Below are 26,976 nucleotides of genomic sequence, written 5' to 3' on the forward strand. Positions count from 1 at the left end.
CTGTCTCTTTCACAGGTGAGCCTTACCTGTGCAATTTCATTGTATTGTAGTTTTGGTCCTCAGCCCAGACTTTAGGCTCTGAGGCATTGTGAGGACAAAGGGTTGAGTGCCTTAAAAACTGACTGACTGAATATCCATCAATGTAAGAGAGAGAGTTTGCGTGAATCTTATTTACACTGGTCTAAATCTGGTGTAATTTTATTGAAATCAGTAGAGTTATTCCAGATTTTCACTGTTGTAACAAATCAGAATCTGGCCTAAAGACTTTAAAACCTGTCTTAAAATAAATTCAAAATCAGGGAGTTTCCCCTGGAAATAGTGAGACTTGGCAGATCCGCACATACAGCCCTTGTTTGGGAGGTGAGAGCCTTTTGTGTACTAGAGACACATTTAAAATAAGTGTTGCCATTTTCAGAATGGGGAGGTATATTTGGAGGTTGTACAATGTCCCTGTAAACAAGAAACATCTGTTAATTTCAGTTCTGTACAGAACATGGAGAAAAAATATTTGCCCATAAGAAAAGGAGAAAGTGATTTTGAGAGCTAGCAATATAGGAAAAATATAAAAGAATGATTGAGAGTATCCCTTTAATGTATGTGATGATGTTGTAGCCATGTTGGTTCCAGGATATTAGAGAGACGAGGTGAGTGAGGTAATAGCTTTTATTGGACCAACTTCTGTTAGTGAGAGAGACAAGCTTTTGAGCTTATGTGAACCTGAAGAAGAGCTCTGTGTAAACTTGAAATCTTGTCTTTCTGACGAGCAGAGGTTGGTCCAATATAAGATATATTCTCACCCGCCTAGTGTCCCTTTAAGTAAAACTTGTCCCCCAATCGTGCTTTCATTATTGTTGCTGCTGCTGTATAAACCAAGGACAAAACAGAAAGGCCCAGAAGGGTCAGCTTCAACAAAAGTGACGTAATCAGTGCTCTCCAGGTGGAAAAAGATGAGTGGGAAGGAAGGAAATGGTACTTGAGCCTCTGGAAAAGTGTCACAAGCAGTGGGAGATAAAGGAAAAATGGAAATGATAAGTAGACTGCTTCCTTTTTATCACTGCAGTAGAAAATGTTTCTTTCTTTGTTGATTGCTAGCCGTGACCTGGCAGTATCCTCGCTGTCTATTCATGTTTCTGTTTTAGTTGTCCCAGTTTTGTCCTTCTGATAAAGCTGTTCTGATTGCCCAGAAGACATGCTTGCTGTTGGCTGCAGCAGTTGATCTGGAAATGGGGCGATGCAGTTTAACACTCACTGAACAGGTAGAGTGCTGTTGTGTGAACAAGTATAGTGCTGGCCCTTTACATATGGGGCAGGTGTACATCTGGCTTTTAATGTACCCTAAACATAGCTTCTTTTGGTGTTTTTATAATTCTCAGTTATTTCACGTAGGATGGGAGCTTGAAAATATAAGCCTTTCACAGTATAGAGTAAATGTGCATGTTGCTTTACAAACAATATAAGATATTGGACCAAATTCTCAGCTGCTGTAAATTGATTTTGTTGACTTCAATGGAGCTAAATGGATTTACACTATTAGAGGATCTGGGCCAGTGTTCCTGCCCCCAGGAGTTTACATTACCATCTACATTAAGATAATGTGTAAGCAGGGTTGATGACAAACCGGGGTGGAACAGGCAGATTAAGACTATAGCAGTAGGATTATGCAGTTGCTGAGGTGGTGATATGAATATCATGAAAGTCACAGTTTTTATTTTCTGATACATATGCACACCCTGGAGGAGAATATTCAGGTTAATAGATTGTGGAAGATGAACAGAAGTCTGAGTGGTGATCAGTGCAAAGGTTTGCTGAGCGGGGTTCAGAGCTGGGGCCTCTGCCTTTTCTGCAGAGAACATTGCACAGAAATAGGTTTCTTTTTTAAAAACACTCTGGGAGTTACTCTCCCCTGTGAGTACTGGCCCTAGTTGTGACACTATGATCTTGCCTTTGCACCTCATTTGACAGGGATTGAGAGCCTAGCCATGCAGAACAGACCAGTGCTGCTAGTTCAGGGTTTCTCAAACAGGGGTCGCGGCGGGCCTGGAAGTGGCGCGGGCCGAGGGACTTACTGGCCGCCGCTTCAGCAGCTCCCGTTGGCCCATAGCAGCTATCCGCAGCCAGTGGGAGCCGCAATCGGCCGGACCTGTGGACAGGGCAGGTAAACAAACCGGCCTGGTTCACCAGGAGCGTTCCCTACACAAGCGGCGACCCCTGTTTGAAAAACCCTGTGCTAGTTGCTCTCATTTTGTTTGCAACCTATGCCTGGCCCTTCTTACAACTCTGTATGGTGTCAGGTGATAATACCATTCTGGATTCCAGGATTTGATTTCTGATACAAATATAGGTGATAATGCCCTCTGTTACTCTGCCAAGGGGCTGGAGGTTCAATTTCTGATTCCACTCAGATTATAGTGCCCTGTGTTACTGCTGTACTGGGTACTTGGGTTTAGTTCTGATGCTAGTCTCTTACTCACCAGACAGGCTGCAAGCATTGCACTGCATAGATAGGAATGTTCAACTTTTTTGAGAATGTCTTGCACTCAGTAGCAATGTTTTCTGGCTGATGGTTCATATAAGCCATGTCCCTAAGAGTCGTCTTAGTGTTATGTGCCTGGACCAATGAAGCCTCAAGTGTGAAGGATCCTTAATGCTTTGAATGGGGTGTAGAGGTCTCTCCTAAAGAAGAAGAAAAACAAAACTGGGTGCAGATGATGCATTAGAGTTAGCCTGACTTTTCACTTATTACGTAGCCAGGTACTCTGGAGGCTTCTCTACTGTAGTTTGCTGTGAGGTTTATATTCATATTTATTTTTGAAAACATAGTTTAAAAATAATGTATTAATTTTACAAAATAGATTGAGCTTCTGTCTCAGGCCCTTCATCACATCCAGGCATGCAGGGAAATCTGGAATGTTCTGAAGCTAACAGGTAAGTTAGAAATTCTGTAACCAAATGCTGTTGATTATGTACTATAGCAGTACTTAGAACAAATATTTTTAAGAATCTTATCACTTTGAAGGAAAATTTGTGTATCAAGGAACTGCTCTTTCCAATTCAAAAGTGTTGAAACATCTGAATTACAAAATGATTTGATGTAAGAACTAGAGATCCAGAAGCACAATGATTTTTGTCTCGTTGTCTAGATGCTATCTGATTCAGCAGATTTGGAACTCAAAGATTGCAGATTATTTTTATCGGCTGGCCAATGACTAGAGCAGCCTGTACAAAAATTCCCAGTATCAGAGGAGTAGCCGTGTTAGTCTGGATCTGTAAAAAGCAACAGAGAGTCCTGTGGCACCTTATAGACTAACAAACATATTGGAGCATGAGCTTTCGTGGGTGAATACCCACTTCGTCAAATTTCCAGAGGCAGGTATAAATATGCAGGCCAGAATGAGGCTAGAGATAACAAGGTCAGTTCAATCAGGGAGGATGAGGCCCTCTTCCAGCAGTTGAGGTGTGAACACCAAGGGAAGAGAAACTGCTTTTGTAGTTGGCTAGCCATTCACAGTCTTTGTTTAATTCTGAGCTGATGCTGTCAATTTTGCAGATGCATTGAAGCTCAGCAGTTTCTCTTTGAAGTCTGGTCCTGAAGTTTTTTTGCTATAGGATGGCTACTTTAAAATCTGCTATTGTGTGGCCAGGAAGATTGAAGTGTTCTCCTACAGGTTTTTGTATATTGCCATTCCTAATATCTGACTTGTTTCCATTTATCCTTTTACGTAGGGACTGTCCAGTTTGGCCGATGTACATAGCCGAGGGGCATTGCTGGCACATGATAGCGTATATAGCATTGGTGGATGTGCAGGTGAATGAACCGGTGATGGTTGAGCACCACACCATAGTAACTCTAGCTTAGGAACCAATCCATGCAACAAACCTCAATCCCAACTCTGTCCACATATCTACACCAGCAACACCATCACAGGACCTAACCATATCAGCTACAACATCACCGGTTCATTTACCTGCACGTCCACCAAAGATGACACAAAAGAACAAACAATACATTTTACAAAATATGTTCTCTTTATTCTTAAAATGACTTTTTTGAAAAAGCATCTACTTTTCACGCCTTCGCAAATAGGCAGATATTCCTCTTAGCCCCCAGGGACCTTTGATGAAATTATGTATGGGAATTTCTTTTTGCAATCTCCTGGTGGCAATGGGGCATAATGTTTGCTCTTATGTTTGTGCTGACTATTTTCTGGGTGTCCTGAGTGGGCCAATTCTCAACTTTAGTTTCAAATGTAATCTACTCACAGGAAAGGTTTATTCTAAAGAAAAAAGAGAGAACAAGAAGAGAGTTGTTAAATGGTAAAGCAGTCAGATACATACAGAGACTTCAAAGTCCATATATCAGGTTCTTAGCAGTACTGGTGAGTTTGCTGTCTTGAAAGTCCTCTGGAACACATCCACAGCTTGGATGGGTCATTCAGTCCTTTGTTCAATGCTTCAGTTTGTAGAAAAGTTACTCCAGAGATAAGAAGCAGGAATGAAGACAAAATGGAGAAGACGCAGCTGCCTTTTATATTCTTTTGCCATGTGGCTGGTACTTCCTTTGTCCCAAACACAAGCTTCACAGCACATGGCATGGAAAGGCGGTAGAGTTCTTTGTCCACAGGCATGCCCCTACATGTTTTGCTGACTCATAAGGTGTAGCCCCTGGCTTCTTTCCATGGATTCATTGTACTGCTGATGACCCTTGATGAGCCATCCAACAAGCTAGATGCCAATCTGTCTGGGGTAGGGTTCCCAACTTTCTACTCGCACAAAACCAAACATCCTTGCCTTGCCCCACCCCAGCTCCCTCCATCCCCCCTCCCTCTGTCATTCATTCTCCTCACCCTCACTCACTTGCTCATTTTCACCAGGCTGGCTCATAGGAGTTGGGGTGCAGGAGTGGGTGCAGGCTCTGGGGTGGTGCCAGAAATGAGCTCAGGATACAGGAGGGGGCTCTGGGCTCATGCAGTGGGTTGGGATGCAGGAGGGGGTGAGGGCTCCTGCTAGGAGTATAGGCTCTTGGGTGCGGCCAGGGATGAGGGATTTGGGGTGCAGGAAGGTGCTCGAGTCTGGGGAGCTGAGCCGAGGGGTTCAGAGTATGGGAGGAGGCTCTGGGTTGAGGGAGGGGGAAGGGATATGGGCTCTGGGCTGGGGTGCAGGTTCCAGGGTGGGGCCAGAAATGAGGGGTTCAGGGTGCGGAAGGGGGCTTCAGGCTGGGGCAGGGGGTTGGGGTGCAGGGGGAGTAAGTGCTCCAGCTGGGGGTGCAGGTACTGGGGTGGGGCTGGGGATGAGGGGTTTGGGGTGTAAGAGGGTGCTCCGGGCTGGGACTGAGGGGTTTGGAGGGCAGGAGAGGGATCAGGGCTGGCGGAAAGGATTGGGGCATGGGAGGGGGTCAGGGTTGCAGGCTGCAGGTGGCGCTTACCGCAAGCAGCTCCCGGAAACAGCGGCAGGTCCCTCTCTGGCTCCTAGGTGGAGGCGGGGCCAGGTGGCTCTGCACAGTGCCCCATCTGCAGGTGCCACCCCCGCAGCTCCCACTGTCCGTGGTTCCCGGCCAGTGGGAGCTGCGAAACTGGCCCTTGGGGAGGGGACAGCGTGCGCCCCCTTGTTCCCCCTACACGTAGGAGCTGGAGGGGTGACATGCTGTTGCTTCTGGGAGCTGCGCAGAGCCATGGCAGGCAGGGAGTCTGCCTTAGCCCTGCTGCGCCACCGACTGGACTTTTAACAGCCCAGTCAGCAGTGCTGACCAGAGCCGCCAGGATCCCTTTTTGATTGGGCATTCCGATTGAAAACCAGACACCTGGCAACCCTAGTCTGGGAGCGTCATCCAGAAGCACAGCACGAGTTTGGAAATACAGCTGTACCCTGCATATCTATAACTCATAATACAAAGGTGATACAAACATATAAATGAGATTATCATACTTGGCAAATTATAACATTTTCGCAGATACCTTACACGGCATATCTGATCAGATTCATTGCAATTTTATAATACTGGTATCAATAACATCACAGCGTTCTGCATATTCCATACAGCATCACATATTCAAATGTCAATCTGATGGTTTTTCAGTTTCCTTTACAAGATTGTAGTATCATGGCAACAAGATCTCCTGAAGGAAGATCCTGCTAGCACTCCTCTTAGCTTCTGGTTGTTATTATGTAGAGGCCTCCTCTGTGTGATTATGTTACTCTTTTTATAATGTGTAAAACAATATTTTAAACTCTGTGAAGCTGCCATTATTTTGCTTAGTGCACCATCTCTATAAGGTGTGAACTATCTGAGAGAAAGTGACATGTTTAATGAAAAGGGGCATTTCTGAGCCATCATACTGCTCAAAAGCAATGTCCTTTGTAGAAACAGCAGTATAGGAGCCTATTGCTCACTTTCTATTTGACTTCAATACCCATTTAATAAATGGAAGAAATGTATTGCTTAATATTTAATCTTAGTGACAAATTCTGCTTTCAGTGGGCGTGGTGCACACATCTGTGAGCCCAGAATTTGACCCTAATGATTAATCTTAAATTGTTCTGATTGTTACAGCATGAAGAAAATAAGTTCACAGTCCCAGCCTGTCAGAGTCTCATAATGAAGAATCCCTTTACAATTAGGAAGCTGTCCTCTGGCTCTGAATAGTCATCTACTTTTCTTTCCAAGAGAGTTCCCAATTTCTGCAGAGCAAAAAGTGCTTGTCACATTGGAATATTAAGAAAGTTGCTTGCTTTTGAGGTAGTCCTCTCTATGTAGGTGTAATTTACTAGGGATTATTCACTCCGGATTAATGCTGGGAGCAAATTTCAGGAGTTTAATCTGTGCCGTGTATATTTATGCGGTTCAAACATGATAAGTAAACCTCATAGTTTGTTCCTTACTGTTAAGTTTCAGTGCCTTGGTTTAAGGATTTTTCTGCTACTGAGCTTCATTTCATAAACGGACTGTAACAGATTGACTAATAACAGGCAATATGGTGTGTCCTCTGCAGGAGATTTCTCCAAAGACCCAACAGACACATTGCTGCTGCTTTATGAATTTGAAGCAAGAGCCAAACTCAATGATCCAGAACTGGACAGCCTGTTGGAATTGGTGTGGGAACTGCCACAAATAGAGACTAAGATGCTGGAAACCATTGCTTGTAAGGGTCCTGTTTACATTTCCACAGTTCTTAAGGTCATGTAAAGAAAGTTGGCCATGGCTGCATCTTATGATATTCTTTCGCTTTCATTTGGAGTGGGTAGGATTATGCTCTACAGCAATGAAAATCTATGCAAAATCTAGGCATTCTTTGTTGCCTGGGGGAGGTATTTGTGATCATGGTAGTACCCAAAGATCTCCATATTTTGAAGTATCAACCTGTTGGTGACACATATGGGAGATGAGCCAGTGCCTTACAGACTCCCTCCATCTCAAAAATCCAAAACCTTTTAATAGCGTTTAAGGCCAGAAGGAACCAGTATGATTGTCTAATCTTTCCTCCTGCCTGACACAGGCCATACAATGTCCCCTAGTGGTTCCTGTATCCAGTCCAATAACTTCTGATTGAGCTAGAGCAGATCCTTCAGAAGACGTCTGGTCTTGACTTAAAATCCAAAGATAATGGAGAAGCTTGTAACTGGCACTTGCTGTACTGCTCTGTGTCCTCATCACAAAGCTCTAGCCATGCCTTCTGGAACTTGAGCATTTAGAACGAGCTTTCAGGAAGGTGAGGGAGAATCTTAGAACCAAAATGACAAATTGTTTACATTTCATTTATTTTGAAGTTATTAGTGTTGATCAGGGAATGACTCTTAGATTCTGCATTTCTCTTTGGTTTTTTTAAATCAGACATGGTATTGCCAGGAAATGTAAAACAAAACCAAATAGCCATTGGGGAGGAGGGATAGCTCAGTGGTTTGAGCATGGGCCTGCTAAACGCAGGGTTGTGAGTTCAGTCCTTGAGGGGGCCACTTAGGGATCTGGGGCAAAAATCAGTACTTGGTCCTGCTAGTGAAAGCAGGGGGCTGGACTCAATGACCTTTTAAGGTCCCTTCCAGTTCTAGGAGATAGGTATATCTCCAATTTATTTATTTATTTATTTATTTATTGTTAATGTAGGACACCTCTCTTTTTTTGTTGCTGCAGCAGACATAGCCAGTCAACAAAGAGAACTCTCATTAACTACAGAACCTATTTTCTTAAGCTCTGCAATTATCATTTATGATCTTGTGACAAGAAAGAAGTAAAGCCATGCTGGCTTGTGCTCTGCACCTGCAGTCACTAGTACTGAGCAGCTCTGCAGGGCAAGAATAAAATTGCTGCTTATGAAATAACATTTCTGTTGTATAAATCTAGATTCATTCATTTATCACAGGGGACCCAGAAACAGTGCAGTGACCAATGTGCAGGAGGTCTGACCTTGTTCACTTTCCTTTTCCTTTTCCATGTTTTTTTTTGTTTTTCAAGCATTAGCGATGGAGTCTCCTGCTCATTATCCCTCTGTGTGTAAGAGGGCCCTCAAGAGCGCTCTGACCCTTCATAGGAAACAGGAATCCATTGATGCTGTGAGAGTCAGGTTAGTGTTCACACCAATTACTTCTAGAAGGACTGAGGCCGGGAATGTGCACAGGCAGTCAGGTGGTCATGTATCCCATCAACTGGCCATTGTTTATCCTGGATATATGTCAAACTGTTCCAGTGAGGGACTGGCAGGGAAGGAAGACGTATAAGGGAATCAGTTGTTGATTGCATGTTAGATCCCTTTCCATGTGCTCTCTGATTTTTGCCTTGTGGGGCAGGAACCTGTCTGTATTATGGCTGTGAGGCACCCAGTAACATCTTGGTTACTAGATAGAAGACGTCGTAATGAGCACAAGGGTTATGATGATAAACAGAAGGGGTCAAACTCTTGCTTATGTCAATAGCCACACTGATTTCAGTGGATCTGCTCACTTGAATAAGGCTGTGTTTTCACTACAGAGTTAACTTGGGTGATCAGCCTGCAGGTTAGCCTAGCCTAGCTGTGAACAGTCTTGCTGTATGCTTATCCTCCAACACCATCAATCCTGAAGTTTCTGAACAAGTTGAAACAGGTGAGAGTAGTGACCATTCTGCTAGCACAATCATGGCTGAGGCAGGTGTGGTTCTCAGATCTGCTTTGCCTCTCTCTGTGCTTTGCTTTCCTCTGACAGTAGAACTTCTGACCATAACCATAATCCACCTCAGTTTTTCATCACTGCATCTCAAGGCTTCCTTGATGGCTCTTGGGCATAGAACAGAATTGTTCTCTTGAGGTTCAGACAGTGGTGCTGAAAAGCAGGAAACTCTCCACCCTACTCTGGGACCTTCATTTAGTTCTCTTTGCCTTAAGAAGACCCCCATTCAAATACTTGGGGAGATGCTTATTTCTTCATTTGGTCTTCAAGGTCTCATTCCTCATAGCCATCACCTTAGCCAGAAAGATAGGAGAATTAGGGGCACTTAAGACTGACCCCACCTGTACATGATATTCTACTGTGAGAAGGTGACTCTATGCCCCCATCCTTGTTTCCTGTGTAAGATCTCATCAGACTTCCACCTCAATCAGGTCATTCAATGGCCAGTGTTTTACCCCAAGCCTCATTGTTTGAGAGAGGAGGCTAGTCTTCATAATCTGGATGTAAGAAGAGCTCTTGCCTTCTATTTTGATAGGCCGAAGCCCTCCAGAACTTATCCCAGACTTGATCTCTTTTTATAATTAATGAAGAGACTGTCAATTTTCACCCAAAGACTATCTCAGGATCTCAGGGTGGATCTTGGCATGCTGTGAAGCATCTGGAGGGCTTCCCTCACTTAGGATTACTTCCCATCCTACTAATGCCCAATCCACCTCTGTATCCCTACTCAAGAATATACCCATCATAGACATTTGTAGGGCTGCCACCTAGTCTTCTGTGCCCACATTTTCCCACTACACTATTGCACCTGCTTTCAGTGCAGATGAAGCCTTTGGTGATGCGATTCTGTGATCTTTACTGAATTTGCCTCCTCAGCACCCTCTTCCATATTGAGGTACTGTGCAAGAATCTCCACACATGCAGATCCATAGGGACAATAGCTTGAAGAAGGAAGAGAGATTATTTACCTCTACAGTAACCAGAGTTCTTCAAGATGCTTTGTCCCTATAGGTGTTCCACTATCCTCCCTCCTCTCGACTTTGGAGACTTTGCATCTGGACTTCCTGATTGGGAAGCAACTGGAATGGTGGTGGGTCTGCCTCTCCCTATAGACTCTCGTATTAGAGCACAAGGGTGCGTAGGGCACAGGTGCTGATCCATGAACACGGCTGACAAAAATCTCTGTGCACACACCCATGTGCTATTGTTCTCACATGGAGCACCTGTAGGAACAAAACTTCTTGAAGAACTCAGTTACTGTATAAGTAAGTAATCTCGCCTTCTGGGGTCATACCTATGTTCTTGGTGTGGCAGTAAGATGAGCTGCCTTATCGTTCCCAGTGAATTGTGGAAAAAAATTGTCTGTTCTTCTGGGCACACAAAGGGAATTGTGGGAACATATTTGAGGACTGTCAGCATGCAAGGGGGTTAGCCTGCAAGATAGGTCACCACCCTGAGTGAAAGCAACATTTGGGTTTTATCTACAGCCCCAGAAGAGCCAGTTAGCCCAGCTTGAAAGCATCACTAAACTCGGATGAGAGGGTGTAGTATGTGGACAGAAGAGGAATTATGGGGGCCTGAATTAGAGCCTGAGTTAACTCTATAGTGAAGATATATCCTCAGGGAGGGGAGAGCCAGAAGATGTCAGCCTATGCTAAGGAGGCGGCTTCTGAATCAGCGAGTGACTGCTTAAAACATGATGCCCAAGAGATGAGCCCATGTTCATTGAATAAAAACTGCTCTCACTTAGGCCTTGTATACACTACAGCGTTTTGTCAATGCAAGTTATGCCAACGATCAAAACCCAGTATAATTACATCATGTTTGCATGTTCGCACAACGCTCCTTCTATGGCGGAGCGTGTCCACAGTTGGTGCTCTAGTATCGATAGTGAGAGCAGTGTACCGGGGTAGCTATCCCACTGTGCTACTTGCCACCTTCTGCAGCTAGAAGTTGTGGGAAGGTGGAGTGGATTGCAGTGCATCATGGATGTGGGCTCAACGTCCCATGATGCACTTTTTTTCCGTCCCACCATTCCATGGGCTTCTGACTGCATTTCACAGTATTTTTCAATTTCCCCTGTTTGCTGTGTGCCTGCCATCTCTGAAAGCATGGACCCTGCACTGCTCTCTACTGTTGTGGTCACTGTTATGAACACATCACAGCTGACTATGCAATATATCATAAGCATCCAATGTGAATAGGAATCCGAGGTGCCTGACCTTGTGTGTGCCATGGAAAGAAACAACACCAGATTACTTTTGGCATTCATGGAGCTGCTGCACACAGTGGACCGTCGCTTTTGGGCTTGGGAAACAAGCACTGCATGGTGGGATTGCATTGTTATGCAGATGTGGGATGAGGAGCAGTGGCTGCAGAACTTTCAGATGCACAAAGCCACCTTCCTGGAACTGTGTGTGGAGCTTGCCCCAGCACTGCAGCGCAAGGACACCAAAATAAGAGCTGCCCTATCGGCAGATAAGAGCATGACAATCACTGTGTGGAAGCTGGCAACTACAGACTGTTACTGGTCAGTCGTGAATCAGTTTGGAGTTGGGAAGTCCACCGTTGGGGTTGCGTTAATGCAAGTATGCAAGGCCAGTAATTGCATCCTGCTACTAAGGACTGTGACTGTTGGCAATGTGTGTGAAATAGTAGATGGCTTTGCGGCAGCGGGATTCCATAACTGTGGCAGGGCGATAGATGGCATGCAGAGTCCAATTGTGGCCCCGGACCATCTTGCGACAGAGTACATCAATAGAAAGGAGTACTTCTCTATGGTATTGAAGGAGCTTGTGGATGACTGGGCATGTCACTGACATAAGTGCGGGGTGGTCCAGGAAGGTGCATGACGCATGCACCTTCAGGAACAGTGGCCTGTACATAAAGCTGCAAGCAGAGACTTTCTTTCCAGATCAGAAGATTCCACTGGAGGATGTTGAAATGCCCATAGTGATCCTGAAAGACCCAGCATACCCTTTACTCCCATGGCTCATGACATCTTACATGGGAAACCTGGACAGCAGCAAGGAGTGCTTCAACAATAGGCTGAGCAGGTGCAGAATGACCGTAGAATGTGCCTTTGGCAGATTAAAAGCACACTGGTGCTGCCTTTATGGCAGGCTAGACCTAAATAAAGAAAATATTTCCATGGTCGTGGCAGCCTGCTGTGCGCTGAGTAATATTTGTGAGGCTAAGGGTGAAAAATTTCTCCTGGCGTGGAGCATGGAGGCGAATCGCCTGGTGGCTGATTTTGAGCAGCCAGATACCAGGGCTATTAGAGCGGCACAGTGGGGTGCTACTTGAATCAGGGAGGCTTTCAGGCACCATTTTGACAATGAGCACCAGTGATGTGTCTTTCTATACAGTACTCTGCCATGCTTTAACTTGCCACCTTTCATAAAATTTTGATGATTTCTGACCATGATTTTTAGTCAGCAAATGATCAGATTACAACTGTGTATTAATTCCAGCAGCAGCCACCATGTGTAAGAGACAAATAAAGATTTGTTATCTTTCAGAGAGTGTGTTTTTATTAAATACCAATTAACGACACACACAAAAGGGTTCGTGGAAAGGGAGATAACAGTGAGGGGCAGTGTAGGCTCTTATTGCTGTGTGTAAGTCCAGCTATCATTTTGGAAGCTGCCCGAAAGGGTGAAGTGAATGGGGTACCAAGTCGGGCAGGAAAGTTGCAAGGAATTTGTGGGAGGAGTTTGGGGATGGCATGGAAAGCAGTTCTGTATTGGCGGTGGGGGACGGAGGGGACGAGCATGGATTAATTCTGCAGGCAGCATGGTTACTAGGGACTTTTAACATCTCCGTTTCTTCTTCGAGTGATTGCTCCTATGCATTCCAGTTAGGTGTGCGCGCCGTGCGTGCACGGCTCTCCGGAACTTTTTTACCCTAGCAACTCCGGCGGGCTGGCTGGGCGCCCCCTGGAGTGGCGCCGCTATGGCGCTGAATATATACCCCAGCCGGCCCGTCCGCTCCTCAGTTCCTTCTTACCGCCCGTGACGGCCTGTTGGAACTGTGGAGTGCTCTCTGTCCTCCACAACCCTAGCTCTCGCTACTTGTTTGTACATAGTTAGTTTAGTGATTAGTTTTACAGTTCTGTTAGTTAGATAGTTAGTGTTTAGATAAGGTTAAGGGGGGGTTTTCCCCCTTTGCCTCCCCCGGTGCGGGCTCATGCCCAAAGCACCGGGCTTTAAGCCCTGCGCATCGTGCCAGAGGCCTATGCCTGTCGGAGACCCGCACGACGCCTGCCTTCGTTGCCTGGGCAAAGGACACCGGACTGATAAGTGTTCGTTCTGTTCCGCCTTCAAGCCGCGTACTCGAAAGGAGCGGGACATTCGCTTGAAGCAGCTCCTGATGGAAGCGTCGCTCCAGCCCCCGGCACCGTCCGCGCCGGCACCGCGAGCTTCCTCGGTGCAGAGCGCACCGGCGGCACCAAGCCGCTCCGGCACCGCGGCCCCACAGCCTCAGAAGGCGGCTACGAAGACCCGGCACCGCTCGCTCTCGCCTTCAAAAAGACACAAGCTGGCGAAGGCGCTTGCTAAGGCCCGCGCTGAGGACTCGGCGAAAACGATTGCGCCACCTGCGGCCCCCGCGGTGGCCGTGCACAGGTCGTGCACCGGGCCTTTGACTCCGGCGCCGCAAGGGCCGTCGAGTCCGGCGCCGCCACGCTCCCCGGTACCGACTGTGGTTGAGCCCCGGCTGCCATCTACGCCGGAGACATTCTCTTCGGCGCGTGAGCTGATTCAGCTCATAGAGGCACCGAGCCTCTAGCCCCCGGCACCGCCGGTGCGGGCTGTCGTGTTGGCGGGAAAGCCGGCCAGAATGACCTGGCCGCCCTCTCTGGACAGACGACATGGACGGCACTCCCGGTCACGTTCCCAGTCCCATGGCAGATCTCCGTCCCGTCGCTCGCGATCTCGGCACCGCTCGCCATCGCGGTACCGATCGCCGTCGCGACGTCGTTCGCAGTCCCGGTACCGCTCGTCATCGCGGTACCGGTCGCACTCCCGGCGTCGCACCAGGTCCAGGTCGCCGTCGCGTCGGCACCGGCGGAGGTCTCCGTCCCGGCACCGTTCCCGGCACCGCGACTCGCGCAGCTGCTCCCGGCACCGCAGATCCGGATCCAGGTCGAGCTCCCGGCACCGGTCGAGCTCCCGACACCGGTCGAGCTCCCGGCACCGTGACGGACGTCGCTCCCGGTCGCCATCCCGGTACCGAGCGGACCAGCATCGATCTTTGCTGCCGTCCGGGGACAGACTGCCTTATTCAGCCGCACACTCCGTCAGCGCCTCGGCACCTCCATGGCCATCCCGCCCCGCGTCGGTCGCTTCCGGGACGGACGGCTACGGCCACCTGCCGCCCACCCCACAGGGCCATCCTCAGGGGGCACAGCCGTGGGGCTTCTGGGTTCCCTGGGCCCACTATGAGACTCAGGGGGTGCCATTCCCCCCTAGAGCCCCGGCGTCCGAGCCCAGGGTACCAGAGGCAACAGTCAGCCAACCGGCCCCTTCACCACCAGGCGCGGGTTCCATACCACCTGAACCCCAGGGGCACACGCAGCCCGACCCTCCTGACGAGCAGGCAGCAGATCCATCGTCGGAGGCGGTCGTCCAGGGCTTATCCCCCTCGTCCTCACCTGATGAGGCGGTGGCCGGAGCGTCGACCAAGGAGCCTCCGCCGATAGACTTGAAGGCGCACCAGGACCTACTTCGCCGTGTGGCGACGGCTATGGCTCTCCCGGTGGCGGAGGTCCAGGAGGACGAGGACCCCATAATGAACGTCGTTGGGTCAGAGGCTCCACTGCGAGTGGCATTGCCATTCGTGCGGACGATTCAAAAGAATGCCACCACACTCTGGCAGACGCCTGCGTCCATCCCTCCTACGGCCCGTGGGGTTGAGCGCAAATACTCTGTCCCTCCCACGGGCTACGAGTATCTATATACTCACCCGACCCCGGACTCGTTGGTCGTGCAGTCGGTCAACGACAGGGAGAGGCACGGTCAACCTGCCCCTGCGCCCAAGTCGAAAGACGCGCGACGTATGGACCTGTTAGGCCGTAAGGTCTATTCCGCTGGCGGACTACAGATGCGTATCGCCAACCAGATGGTCCTCCTCGCCAGGTACGTCTTCGACATCATGGCGTCCCTGGCGAAATTTACAGAGCTCCTGCCAACAGCCTCCCGCCAGGAGTTCGCGGCGAGGTTAGACGAGGGAAGGAGATCATCTAGGTCCTCCATCACGGCCGCCCTCGACGCTGCGGACTCCGGAGCTCGGACCTTAGCCTCCGGCGTGACGATGCGGCGCATCGCCTGGCTGCAGTCCTCCACCCTGCCGCTGGAGGTGCAATATACACTGCGGGACCTGCCGTTTGACACGCAGGGTCTATTTTCCGAGAAGACGGATTCCCGGATCCAGACCCTGAAAGACGGCCGCATTGCCATCCGCACCCTCGGGATGCACACGCCGGCAACGCAGCGCAGGCCCTTCCGGCAGCAACCCCCCCGGTCCTTCAACCAACAACGCTACCGCCCGTATAATAGCCGGCGACCACCTACAAACCGCCGTCGCCCTTCCGGCAATAGGCGTAGCCAAGGCCAGGCCTCTTCCAAGGCCCCTCAGGGGGCCAAGCAGGCCTTTTGATGGGACGCTTGAGGACGGCCCATCACTCTCCCTACCGGATCCTTCCCCTTTATTTTACAACCGCCTTTCCCATTTCTTTTCGGCGTAGTCCCAATTAACAACGGACAACTGGGTGCTTCAAACAGTCCAGTCGGGATACTGCCTTCAGTTTGTTTCGCCCCCGCCTTCCCACCCACCCTCCCTGTCCCTCTTCAGGGACCCCTCTCACGAGCAAGTCCTCTTACAAGAGGTCCAGACTCTGTTGAGCGTGGGTGCCATAGAAGCAGTGCCTCAAGACAGGCGGGGCAGGGGATTCTACTCCCGTTATTTTCTCATCCCCAAAGCGAAAGGGGGGCTACGTCCTATCCTGGACCTTCGCGAGCTGAACAAGTACCTGCTCAAGCCCAAGTTTCGCATGGTCACCTTGGGGACCATCATTCCCTCTCTGGATCCGGGAGACTGGTTTGCCGCCCTCGACATGAAGGACGCCTACTTCCACGTCGCAATCTATCCTCCCCATCGACGTTACCTCCGATTTGTGGTCAACAACGCCCACTACCAATTCGCCGTGTTGCCGTTCGGGCTCTCCACCGCACCGAGGGTATTTACCAAATGCATGGCGGTGGTTGCCGCAGCCCTCCGCCGTCGTCGGATACATGTCTACCCGTATCTCAACGACTGGCTGGTTCGCGGGCAGTCTCGGCAGCTGGTGATGGGCCAGTTGACGGACATACTGTCCCTCTTCCGACGACTCGGCCTTCTCATCAACACCGAGAAGTCCACCTTGATCCCGTCGCAGCGGGTGGAGTTTATCGGAGCAGTCCTCGACTCCTCGTTGGCCCGGGCTTGCCTACCGCAATCTCGTCATCAGACGATGGTCTCCCTCATCCAGGACCTCGTCTCCTTCCCAACCACGACGGTGCGCTCCTGCCTCCGCCTCCTGGGCCACATGGCATCATGCACGTACGTCACCGCGTACACGCGGCTTCACCTCCGCCCGTTCCAGACTTGGCTTGCATCGGTGTACCGGCCACATCGAGATCCCATAGATATGGTGGTCACAGTCTCCAGGCCAACCCTCGAGTCCCTCAACTGGTGGCTAGACCCGGGGACTGTCTGTACGGGAGTCCCGTTCCACCCTCCTCGCCCGTCCGCCACTCTGACCACGGATGCCTCAGCCCTCGGTTGGGGAGCTCATCTGGGCGATCTTCACACCCAAGGCCTGTGGTCGCCCCAGGAACTCGCTCTGCACATCAATGTCCGCGAGCTGCGAGCGATCCGTCTGGCCTGTCGCACCTTTTGCACCCACCTGCAAGGCCGTTGTGTGACAGTGTTCACGGACAATACCTCAGCAATGTTCTACGTGAACAAGCAGGGCGGAGCCCGCTCTTCCCTACTCTGCAAGGAGGCGATGCTCCTGTGGGACTTCTGCGTGACCCACTCCATTCACCTAGAAGCATCCTTTCTTCCGGGAGTGCAGAACATGCTGGGCGACCATCTCAGCAGGTCCTTCTCCTCCCACGAGTGGTCTCTCCGTCCCGACGTCGTGCATACAATCTTCCGCAGGTGGGGGTTTCCCCGGATAGACCTATTCGCCTCCAAGGCGAACAGGAAGTGCCACCTCTTCTGCTCGTTCCGGGGTCACGCGCCAGGCTCCCTGTCGGACGCCTTCCTGTATCCCTGGAAGGATCACCTCCTCTATGCCTTCCCTCCGTTCCCGCTCGTCCACCGAATGTTGCAGAAGCTGCGGAGAGACAGAGCCACCGTCATTCTCGTAGCTCCGGCCTGGCCGAGGCAACATTGGTACTCCCTGCTGCTCGAGCTCTCCGTTCGGGATCCCATCCCCCTTCCGTTGTGGCCAGACCTCATCACTCAGGACTTCGGCAGGCTCCACCATCCGAGCCTGCAGTCCCTCCATCTTACAGCTTGGTACCTGAGTGGTTGACCCACGCAGAGAGGGACTGTTCGGCGGCAGTACAGCAAGTCCTGCTAGAGAGCAGAAAGCCTTCCACTCGCTCCACCTATCTGGCGAAATGGAAGCGGTTCGCGCTCTGGTGTGACCAACGAGGTCTCAATCCCTTCGTAGTCCCGGTCCCTACCATCCTGGACTACCTCTGGTTCCTTAAGGAGCAAGGTCTTGCAGTCTCCTCCTTAAGAGTTCACCTGGCAGCAGTGTCCGCCTTTCGTCCATCCGTGGAAGGTCGGTCCATCTTCTCTAACCAGATGGTTTCCCGCTTCCTTAAGGGCCTGGATCGCTTGTATCCGCCGGTGCGGCGTCCTGCTCCGACGTGGGATTTGAACCTCGTGCTGGCCAAGCTGATGGGTCCCCCCTTCAAGCCCTTGGCCACGTGCTCCCTGCTCTACCTCTCCTGGAAGACGGCCTTCCTCGGCGCCATTACATCAGCGAGACGAGTTTCTGAGCTCTGCGCTTTGACGGTTGGTCCGCCATACACCATCTTCCATGGGGACAAGGTGCAGCTTCGACCACATCCGGCCTTCCTCCCAAAGGTGGTGTCAGCCTTCCACCTTAACCAGGAGATCTTCCTCCCGGTGTTCTTCCCGAAGCCGCATGCCTCGCCCCGGGAGCAACAGCTGCACACCCTTGACATCCGCAGGGCGCTCGCTTTCTACATCGAGCGCACTAAGCCCTTCCGGCGTTCGCCCCAGCTGTTCGTAGCGGTGGCTGACCGCATGAAAGGCGAGCCGATATCCTCCCAGCGGATTTCCTCTTGGGTCACTGCGTGTATCTGAACCTGCTACGAGCTTGCTCGCGTGCCACCATGCCGCCTCACCGCACACTAGACGAGGGCGCACGCCTCGTCGACCGCCTTCCTGGCCCATGTTCCGATCCAGGACATCTGTCGAGCGGCCACCTGGTCTTCGGTCCATACCTTCACCTCCCACTACGCGTTGGTGCAACAGTCTCGAGACGACGCAGCCTTCGGCTCCGCGGTATTACACTCTGCCACGTCTCACTCCGACCCCACCGCCTAGGTAAGGCTTGGGAATCACCTAACTGGAATGCATAGGAGCAATCACTCGAAGAAGAAAAGACGGTTACTCACCGTTGTAACTGTTGTTCTTCGAGATGTGTTGCTCCTATCCATTCCAGACCCGCCCTCCTTCCCCACTGTCGGAGTAGCCGGCAAGAAGGAACTGAGGAGCGGACGGGCCGGCTGGGGTATATATTCAGCGCCATAGCGGCGCCACTCCAGGGGGCGCCCAGCCGGCCCGCCGGAGTTGCTAGGGTAAAAAAGTTCCGGAGAGCCGTGCACGCGCGGCGCGCACACCTAACTGGAATGGATAGGAGCAACACATCTCGAAGAACAACAGTTACAACGGTGAGTAACCGTCTTTTGCTCCTCCATCACTTTTATTGTCTGCTCCTGGCCCATTAAAATTCACTCCTGGCTCTCCTTGCTGTACTATCTGTTTTATCATTTTCTTTTAAACTCTCTTTCCACGTCCTGCATTCTTGGTTTTTGGCCTATGAGGATTAGAGCATCTCTCGAAACATGTCCTCCTTGCTCTCTTCCTTATCTGGTAGACAGTGAGGAGTCCGGTGGTACCTTAAACAGATTTATTTGGGCATAAGCTTTTGTGGGTAAAAAACCCACTTCTTCAGATGCAGCTGAAGAAGTGTTTTTTTTACCCACAAAAGCTTATGCCCAAGTAAATTTGTTAGTCTTTAACGTGCCACTGGACTCCTCGTTATTTTTGTGGATACAGACTAACATGTCTACCCCTCTGATACTTATCTGCTGGTCTGTAGGGGGTTCCTCTGAAGGTCACATCTGTAGAAGCACAAGAAACAAGAAACAGAAGCATGATTGTTTAGTGCATGCATAGCATCAAATCATTATGGTAAGATGCACCTCTTTTGAAATATGAGTCAGTTTCTCGCTATCCCTTGGCAAGCACACATCTCAGCAAAGGCCCTAAACATGGTGAGTTCAGCCTGGGGGAGCGCTTAAGATGGGACAAGGGGTCTAGGCAGCAACTAGGGACAATATTGTAAATTCTGCCACTATTTTCTGTAGGCAGGGGTCACTGAAGCCAATATTTTACTCCTGAGGGTATGCAAGGGTGCATCTTCTGCATGTATGCGGCTTCAGACTGAGTCCCTATGCTGCTCATCTGTGTGCTGTGTTGGTCCCTGCACGAGTGATTGCCGATTGGCGGGTGAGAGTTTCCTAAAACGGCAGGAGGAACACAGCAGCTCTGCTAAGGAATCTTTGGCTGTGGATGGGCGAGTACATCCAGGAAAGTTTCCTAGAGATCTCTCTAGAGGATTCCCATGAAATCTCAGTGTGCATTAACACACTGTTCTGCTGCATTGCTTAGCTGCACAGGGGAATGTGACTCACATGCGAACATAGGGATAGCTCAGTGGTTTGAGCATTGGCCTGCTAAACCCAGGGTTATGAGTTCAATCCTTGAGGAGGCCACTTAGGGATCTGGGGCAAAAATCAGTACTTGGTCCTGCTAGTGAAGGCAGGGGCTGGACTCAATGACCTTTCAGGGTCCCTTCCAGCTCTAGGAGATAGGTATATCTCCATATTTTATTATAGCTAGTCTTGTACATTTCTATCCCTTCACCCACTTCTAGAATATAACAAAGCAAAGGACAGCTCTACCTCATATAACCGAACAGCATCAACTCAAAAAGATCACTTACCAGAGCTTTATGCGCATCAGAGATGGACTGCTGGGACTGGCTTGACCCCTCTGGAGTGGAAAAGAGGTCTTGCTGTGTGCTCCATATCGTCCTCCAACTTGACCACTTTGTCCATGACTTCATCCTCAGGTCCTCAGCCCCGCCAAAGTATCCACATGACTTGTGGCAGTGGAGGTGGGATTGCTGCCGAGGAGCGGCAAGCCTTCAGGCAGCACCAGAGCAACAGTTTAACTCCCTTGCCTTCTGGTGTGCCTGCCTCAGCTCCTTTATCTTCACACGGCACTGATGCGTGTCCTATTCGTAGCCCTTATCTGACATGCCACAAGAAATCTGACCATAGATATCGAAGTTCAGCTGGAGTGTAGCTGGGACTTCAAAGCCTCCTCCCCACAGAGCCAGCAGATCCAACAATGCAGGTGTACTCCAAGCGGGAGAGCATTTGCTGTGTGGAGACGCCGTTGTCAGCTGGGAAGATGTGATATGAGCTGTCCATGCTGAGCAAACAGGAAGTAGAATTTCAGAAATTCCCAGGTGCAGGGCAGCAGAGTTCAAACTGCTGACTAGAGTGGTCATGAAGGACATTGTGGGACACCTCCTCGAGGCCATTTACAGTGACATAACCAAGTGCAGTGTCTACACTGACACTGTTGATATTTTGTTGCCTCTTGTTGAAGTGGTTTTATTTTTTCGGCAAAGCAGGAGAGTTTTGTCGGCAGAAGAAGCATTATAGTGCGTATACCTCCACTGTTCTGTTGGTGAAAGCTGACTTTGGTTGACAAAACTCTGTAATATAGACAAGCCCGTAATAGACACCCTTTTTCCAGAACATCATGTGAGCTTCTGGGCACAGGGACTCTGTATCCTCTCTGAGCTCATCAAGGGTGACTGCATTAGTGCTGGTAATGGTAACGGAGTAGGTTTGTGTACTTGTGTTGCATACATAACAGTATGTAAGGAGGAAGTCTTCCATTGGTTTTGTTTAACTGATATCTTTTAATATGCTGTTATACATCACTTAGCCATTACTGTAGACAATGGTCATCATGTTTAAAAATGTGGTAGCTGGTTGTAATTAACCCTTGACCTCCAAGAAGGAAACTGACAAGGAGTTGGTTCCATCCAAACCTGTCTGTGCTTCCTTTGTGTTGCAGAGCTTCGGAACAAAAAGAGAATTCAAGCCAAGGCCCCTCTTGCTAGATCATGCAGTACAGGGCAAGCAGCTCAGGGCTAAGGGTGCCCCAGATAAAAGACTCAGGCTTAGGCGAGAACAGAGTGTGCTAAGTAAATTAGTGCCAAATAGGGAGCTGCTGCTTGGTGACGAGGCAGTAGTGGCTGAGGTTGCTGCAATTTTGGTTGCTTCTGCTCAAGATAAACAGGACTTGTGAACATTTAGTAAGTTAGTAAATTAGACAGAAAATACCCCGACTCCATGTCACCAAATTCCCTTCAAGTGCGAAACTAACCTGCTGCAAGGCTCCAATGTCTGCTACTTCAAATGGGCAATACTAGTCACTTTCATGGGCGGCAGGTTTGTAGAAATTTTGGTGGTGCCCAGAACCTGCCCTCCCCAACTCCGCCCCCCCCCAAACTCCGGCCCCCACCTGCCCAAGGCTCTGGAATGGAGTTTGGGGATGGGAGGGGGTGCAGGGGTGGGGCTGGGTTTGGGGTGGGGCTGGGGATGAGAGGTTTGGGGTGTGGGAGGGGGCTCAGGGCTATGGCAGAGGGGTGGGGAGTGGGGTGAGGGCTGTGGGGCGGTGCTGGGGATGAGGGGTTCATGATGCAGGAGGGGGTTCAGTGTTGGGGCAGACGGTTAGGGTGCAGGGGGCTGAGGGCTCTGGGGCTGGGGGATGAGGGGTTTGGGGTGTGGGAGGGGCTCAGGGCGAGAGTAGGAGTGTGGGGGGGTGAGGGCTCTGGCTGGGGCTGAGGGGTTTGGGGTGTTGGAGAGGCTCGGGGTGTGGGGAGGATGAGGGCTCTGGCTGGGACTGGGGATGAGGTGTTTGGGGTGCTGGAGGGGCTCAGGCCTAGGGTAGAGGGTTGAGGGTGCGGTGGGGGGTGAAAGCTCTGACTGGGGGTGTGGAAGGGCTGGAGATGAGTTTGGGGTGCAGGCAGGCTGCTCCAGGACGGGTCAGAGAGGAGGACTCCCCCCAGCCCTTTCCCTGGCGGCTGCAGCAAGCAGGGGGGGTGGGGGAGTGCTGTGTGTGCTTCCTCCCCTGCTGTTGCCCCTGACTGTAACCTCACGGGGGGTGGGGGATGGGGCTGCCTCCTTGCCCAGCATGGGGCAGGAGTGGTGACTGCGGGCGGGAGCGGGTGCGGGGGGCTGTGCTGGTAGAGGGTCCCGATGGAAAAGGGAAGGGTCTGAGGTGGAAGAGCAGGCTCAGGCAGTCGATATGGGGGGCACTAGGACCCTGCGGCACTAGTTGTTGCAGGGTGGCAGCATGGAGCTGCACGGAAGAGGCAGGGATGGTCTGCTCCGGGGACATGCATGGGGCCAGCAAGGAGGGGCCGGGGGACACTTGGGGAGGCGCAGGGGGGTGGCAGGTGAGGCCAGAGGGGGAACCCAGCCCCAAACATTGGTGGAGCTGGGCCCCGGGCTCTGAATATTGCTGGTGCCCAGGCAGCACGTGGGTATATAACTTGCCGCCCATGGGCACTTTAGGATTATCCATGACTTAAGGCTTCAAGTTTGTCATGGTGGTCACAGAAGTCATGGAGTCTGTGACTTTCCTGGAACTCCATGACTTCTGCAGCGGCCTGTGTGGCTGGCCCAGGGGCCGCCTGAGCAGCTTGGGCAGCCCCTGGGCCAGCGGCACAGGCCGCTACTGGGGCAGTCTTGGGCCACTGCCCCCCACCCCAGCAGCACCAGGAGTTTGAGTGTGGGAGGGGGCTCTGGTGTGGTGCTTTCCTTGAGTGGGGGGGGCTCCCCAGAAGTGGCAACATGTCCCACCCTCAGCTCCTAGCTCTGCACACTGCCTCCACCCGCAGGCACCACTCCCCTAGCTCCCATTGGCTGTGGTTCCCAGCCACTGGGCACTGTGGAGCCGGCGCTTGGGGTGGGGGGGCAGTACGGGGAGCTAGGTGCTGAGGGAGGGACATGTCCCGCTTCCGAGGAGCCACAAGGATCTGGGTAGGGAGCCTGCCAGCCCTTCTAACCCCCTCTCCTCCCAGCACCAGCAGGGGTCCTGGCTACTCCCTCCCCCCCCCCCGAAGAATCTGCAGCAGCCCCCTCCCCCGATTTAGTCAGGGGTATATAGTACAAGTCACGGACAGGTCAAGGGCTGTGAATTTTTGTTTACTGCCCGTGATCTGTCCATGATTTTTACTAAAAATACCCATGACTAAAACGTAGCCTTACCCATGACTAGTCAACATGATTATCTTTGTTACACTAGTGTTAACAACAGTGTTAATTAAAACCTGTTTACTTAACATGCTTTCTAACACAGTTTATATTCCCAGTGTTAACTAGGTCAATGAAGATGATTGGCTACAAATAGGCGCCAGTAAGCAGCTTTGGCTTTATCCTGTGATGTGCTCCGTAGGGCATACTGTAGCTGGTTGGGTGTGATGCAGTCTTCTCAAAAGAAATTAAGTGAAGAGAACTGTGGGGAAAGCCACAGGGACTGGGAGGAGTTAACTGTAAGATACTATGCCAAATATATGATACAGTGGTGCTGAGTAGCCAGCTCCCCAGGGTACCTGCTTATATGGAATCTGAAATACTACCTGACATCTTTTTGCCTCAGATTCCATTCCCTGTAATGGAATCCCCTCTTCTGCTCCCCCTGCCCCTGAACTGCCATGACAATGCTCTGTGAATCACTCTCCTAAAGTCCAGGAAGAGTACTCATGAAGGAGCTGCCTTTTCCCTTAATGAGCAGGAAGAACCATTTCAAGGTGCATGCATTTGCTGCTGTTTTTCTTTATTTCAAAGGGCAGCAAGCGCAGCAGGGTCCTGTAGTTAGCTCCCTTAGTGGGACTGGGATAGGAATAGCTGTTCTCCCCTTCCTTTCAGTTGGGCAACTCCTAAAATACAATAGCTGCTCCCTCCCATCTATAGACTGCAGGAATGAGCTCAGACCCAGGACAAGGATGTCCTGCTTTCAGAAATGGGTTGGGTACAAAGCAGTGAAGTGCAGACCACATGGAGACACATGCCAGAGTGGTGCTGCTGTTAAAACTCAGCTAATTTGTTCCATGCCTGGTTGCTTTGCTGAGTAATCAAAGATGCGTATTCCATATGGTATTTAACAAGTTTTCCTCTTTGTTGCTGTTTTGATTCCCAGCAAATGTCTGCACAGCTTGGTTCACCTTTCTCTGCCAACTGGAGTGATAGACACAGATGCTTGTGTACTGGAGGAGGTGTGGGGCTACTTTGAAGATGCTCTGAGCATTGTAGGCACCACAGTAAGTTGAACAGAAAAACAAAAGAGTGGAAATGATCCTGAGTAAGCTTAAAAAGTCCTCACTGCAATGAGAGCAATCAGCAAACAAATCTTAAAATATTTAGGCTGTCACATGCAGGGGCGTCATTTAAGGAGGCAGGGGAGGGTGGCTCTAGCCTCTGAGGAGTTTAGTACCTGAGATCAGCAGTCGCAGTGCATTCCCTAGCTCCAGACGGAGCTCTTAACTGTGACACAGCTTGAATGTGATATGGGATGAGTTCTGTGCTGCTCCCAGCTTCCACTCTGGGGCAGGGAGTTTGTTTATAAACAGAGGCAGGCTGATTTAAGATAACAAAAGGCTTATCCTTAAATTAAATTAAGGATCCTTAGATGATCCTGAAAGTATTGCCAGGCACTCAAGTTAAAAGAGAGGAAACAAGGGTAGGAATGAATAAACTGTGAGAATGGAGAAAAGTAAGTAGTGGTGTCCCCCAAGGGTCTATACTGGACCAGTGCTGATCAATATATTCATAAATGATCTGGAAAAGGGGGTAAACAGTGAGGTGGCAAAATTTGCAGATGAATCAAAATTACTCAAGATAGTTAAGTCCAAAGCTGACTGCGAAGAGTTACAAAGGGATCTCACAAAACTGGATGACTGGGCAACACTATGGGCTTGGCTACACTTGAAAGTTGCAGCGCTGGTGGAGACTTTCCAGCGCTGCAATTAGTAACTGTCCACACCTGCAAGGCACATCCAGTGCTGCAACTCCCTGGCTGCAGCGCTGGCTGTACACCTGGTCTGCTTGGGGTATAACGAGTGCAGTGCTGGTGATCCAGCGCTGCTCGTCAAGTGTGGCCACACACCAACGCTGTTATTGGCCTCCAGGGTATTAGGAGATATCCCAGAATGCTTTTAACTAAATTACTCTCTTTGTTTTGTTATGCAGCCTCTCTTTGTTTTGTTGTGAACTCGGAGCTCACCAGCCCTCCAGAGCACAGGGAGCTGCTTATCTAAAAAACAAACACAGCTCCTGTTTGCTGTGATCAATCTGTACCTGACTGTGAACAATCAAATGAGAAAACCCCCTGCCTGTCTCATTCACAGGGGTTGAGTGTTTGCTTGACGAGGAACAGCGGGGGCAGAGGGGAGAACGGGAGTCCGTTGGATGCAGGCTGTTTGCAGTTAAGAGTTAAGATTAAGGGGTCGGGACCATTTTCTGATTTTGCAAGTCAGGAAGCTAACATACAGTGTTGGCTCCAAAAATCCACTCTCTCTCTCTCCCCCGCTCCCTGTCACACTACACACCACCCCACCCCCCTCTTTTGAAAAGCACGTTGCTGCCACTTGAACGCTGGGATAGCTGCCCATAATGCACTGCTCCCAACAGCGCTGCAAATGTGGCCACACTGCAGCGCTGGTAGCTGTGAGTGTGGCCACATACCAGCGCTTTCCCTACACAGCTGCACGACTAGCGCTGTAACTCCCAGTGCTGCAACTTTCAAGTGTAGCCAAGCCCTATGGCAGATGACATTCAATGTTGATAAATGCAAAGTAATGCCAATGGCAAAATATAATCCCAACTATACATACAAAACAATGGAGTCTAAATTAGCTGTTACCACTCAAGAAAGAGATCTTGGAGTCATTGCGGATAGTGCTCTGAAAACATCTGCTCAATGTGCAGTGGCAATCAAAAAAGCTAACAGCATATTGGGAATCAGTAAGAAAGGGATAGCTAATAAGACAAAGTATCATATTGCCTCTATATAAATCCATGGTACACCCACATATTCAATACTGCATGCAGATTTGGTCACCCGAACTCAAAAAAGATATATAGGATTTGGAAAAGGTACAGAGAAGGACAACAGAAATCATTGGGGTATGGAACACCTTCTGTATGAGGAGAGATGGAAAAAGACTGGGACTTTTCAGTTTGGAAAAAAATGACTAAGGGGGATATGATAGAGGTCTATAAAATCATGAATGGTGTGGAAAAACTGAATAAGGAAATGTTATTTACTCCTTCAAATAACACAAGCACTAGGGGTCACCTAATGAAACTAATAGGCAGCAGTTTTAAAACAAACAAAAGAAAGTATTTCTTCACCATCAATCTGTGGAACTCTTTGCCAGGGGATGTG

The 26,976-nt window shown here is 50.2% G+C and overlaps 1 protein-coding gene across 10 annotated transcripts in view; it reads left to right on the forward strand.

The window, feature by feature from the left end:
• TEX11 (testis expressed 11) overlaps window positions 1–26,976 on the forward strand; it is a 120,190-nt gene that overhangs the window by 84,521 nt on the left and 8,693 nt on the right. For 8 of the 10 annotated variants that reach the window (XM_045030819.1, XM_045030818.1, XM_045030826.1 and 5 more), the window contains 5 exons: window positions 1,140–1,256; window positions 2,853–2,925; window positions 6,987–7,136; window positions 8,444–8,552; window positions 24,730–24,850. In XM_045030819.1, coding sequence (XP_044886754.1) covers window positions 1,140–1,256; window positions 2,853–2,925; window positions 6,987–7,136; window positions 8,444–8,552; window positions 24,730–24,850 — 570 coding nt within the window. The remainder of the gene's footprint in view (window positions 1–1,139; window positions 1,257–2,852; window positions 2,926–6,986; window positions 7,137–8,443; window positions 8,553–24,729; window positions 24,851–26,976) is intronic. The other 2 variants (XM_045030825.1, XM_045030827.1) reach the window with 2 other exon arrangements.

Source organism: Mauremys mutica, chromosome 9 (genome assembly GCF_020497125.1).
Source record: "Mauremys mutica isolate MM-2020 ecotype Southern chromosome 9, ASM2049712v1, whole genome shotgun sequence".
Classification (NCBI taxonomy): Eukaryota; Metazoa; Chordata; order Testudines; family Geoemydidae; genus Mauremys; species Mauremys mutica.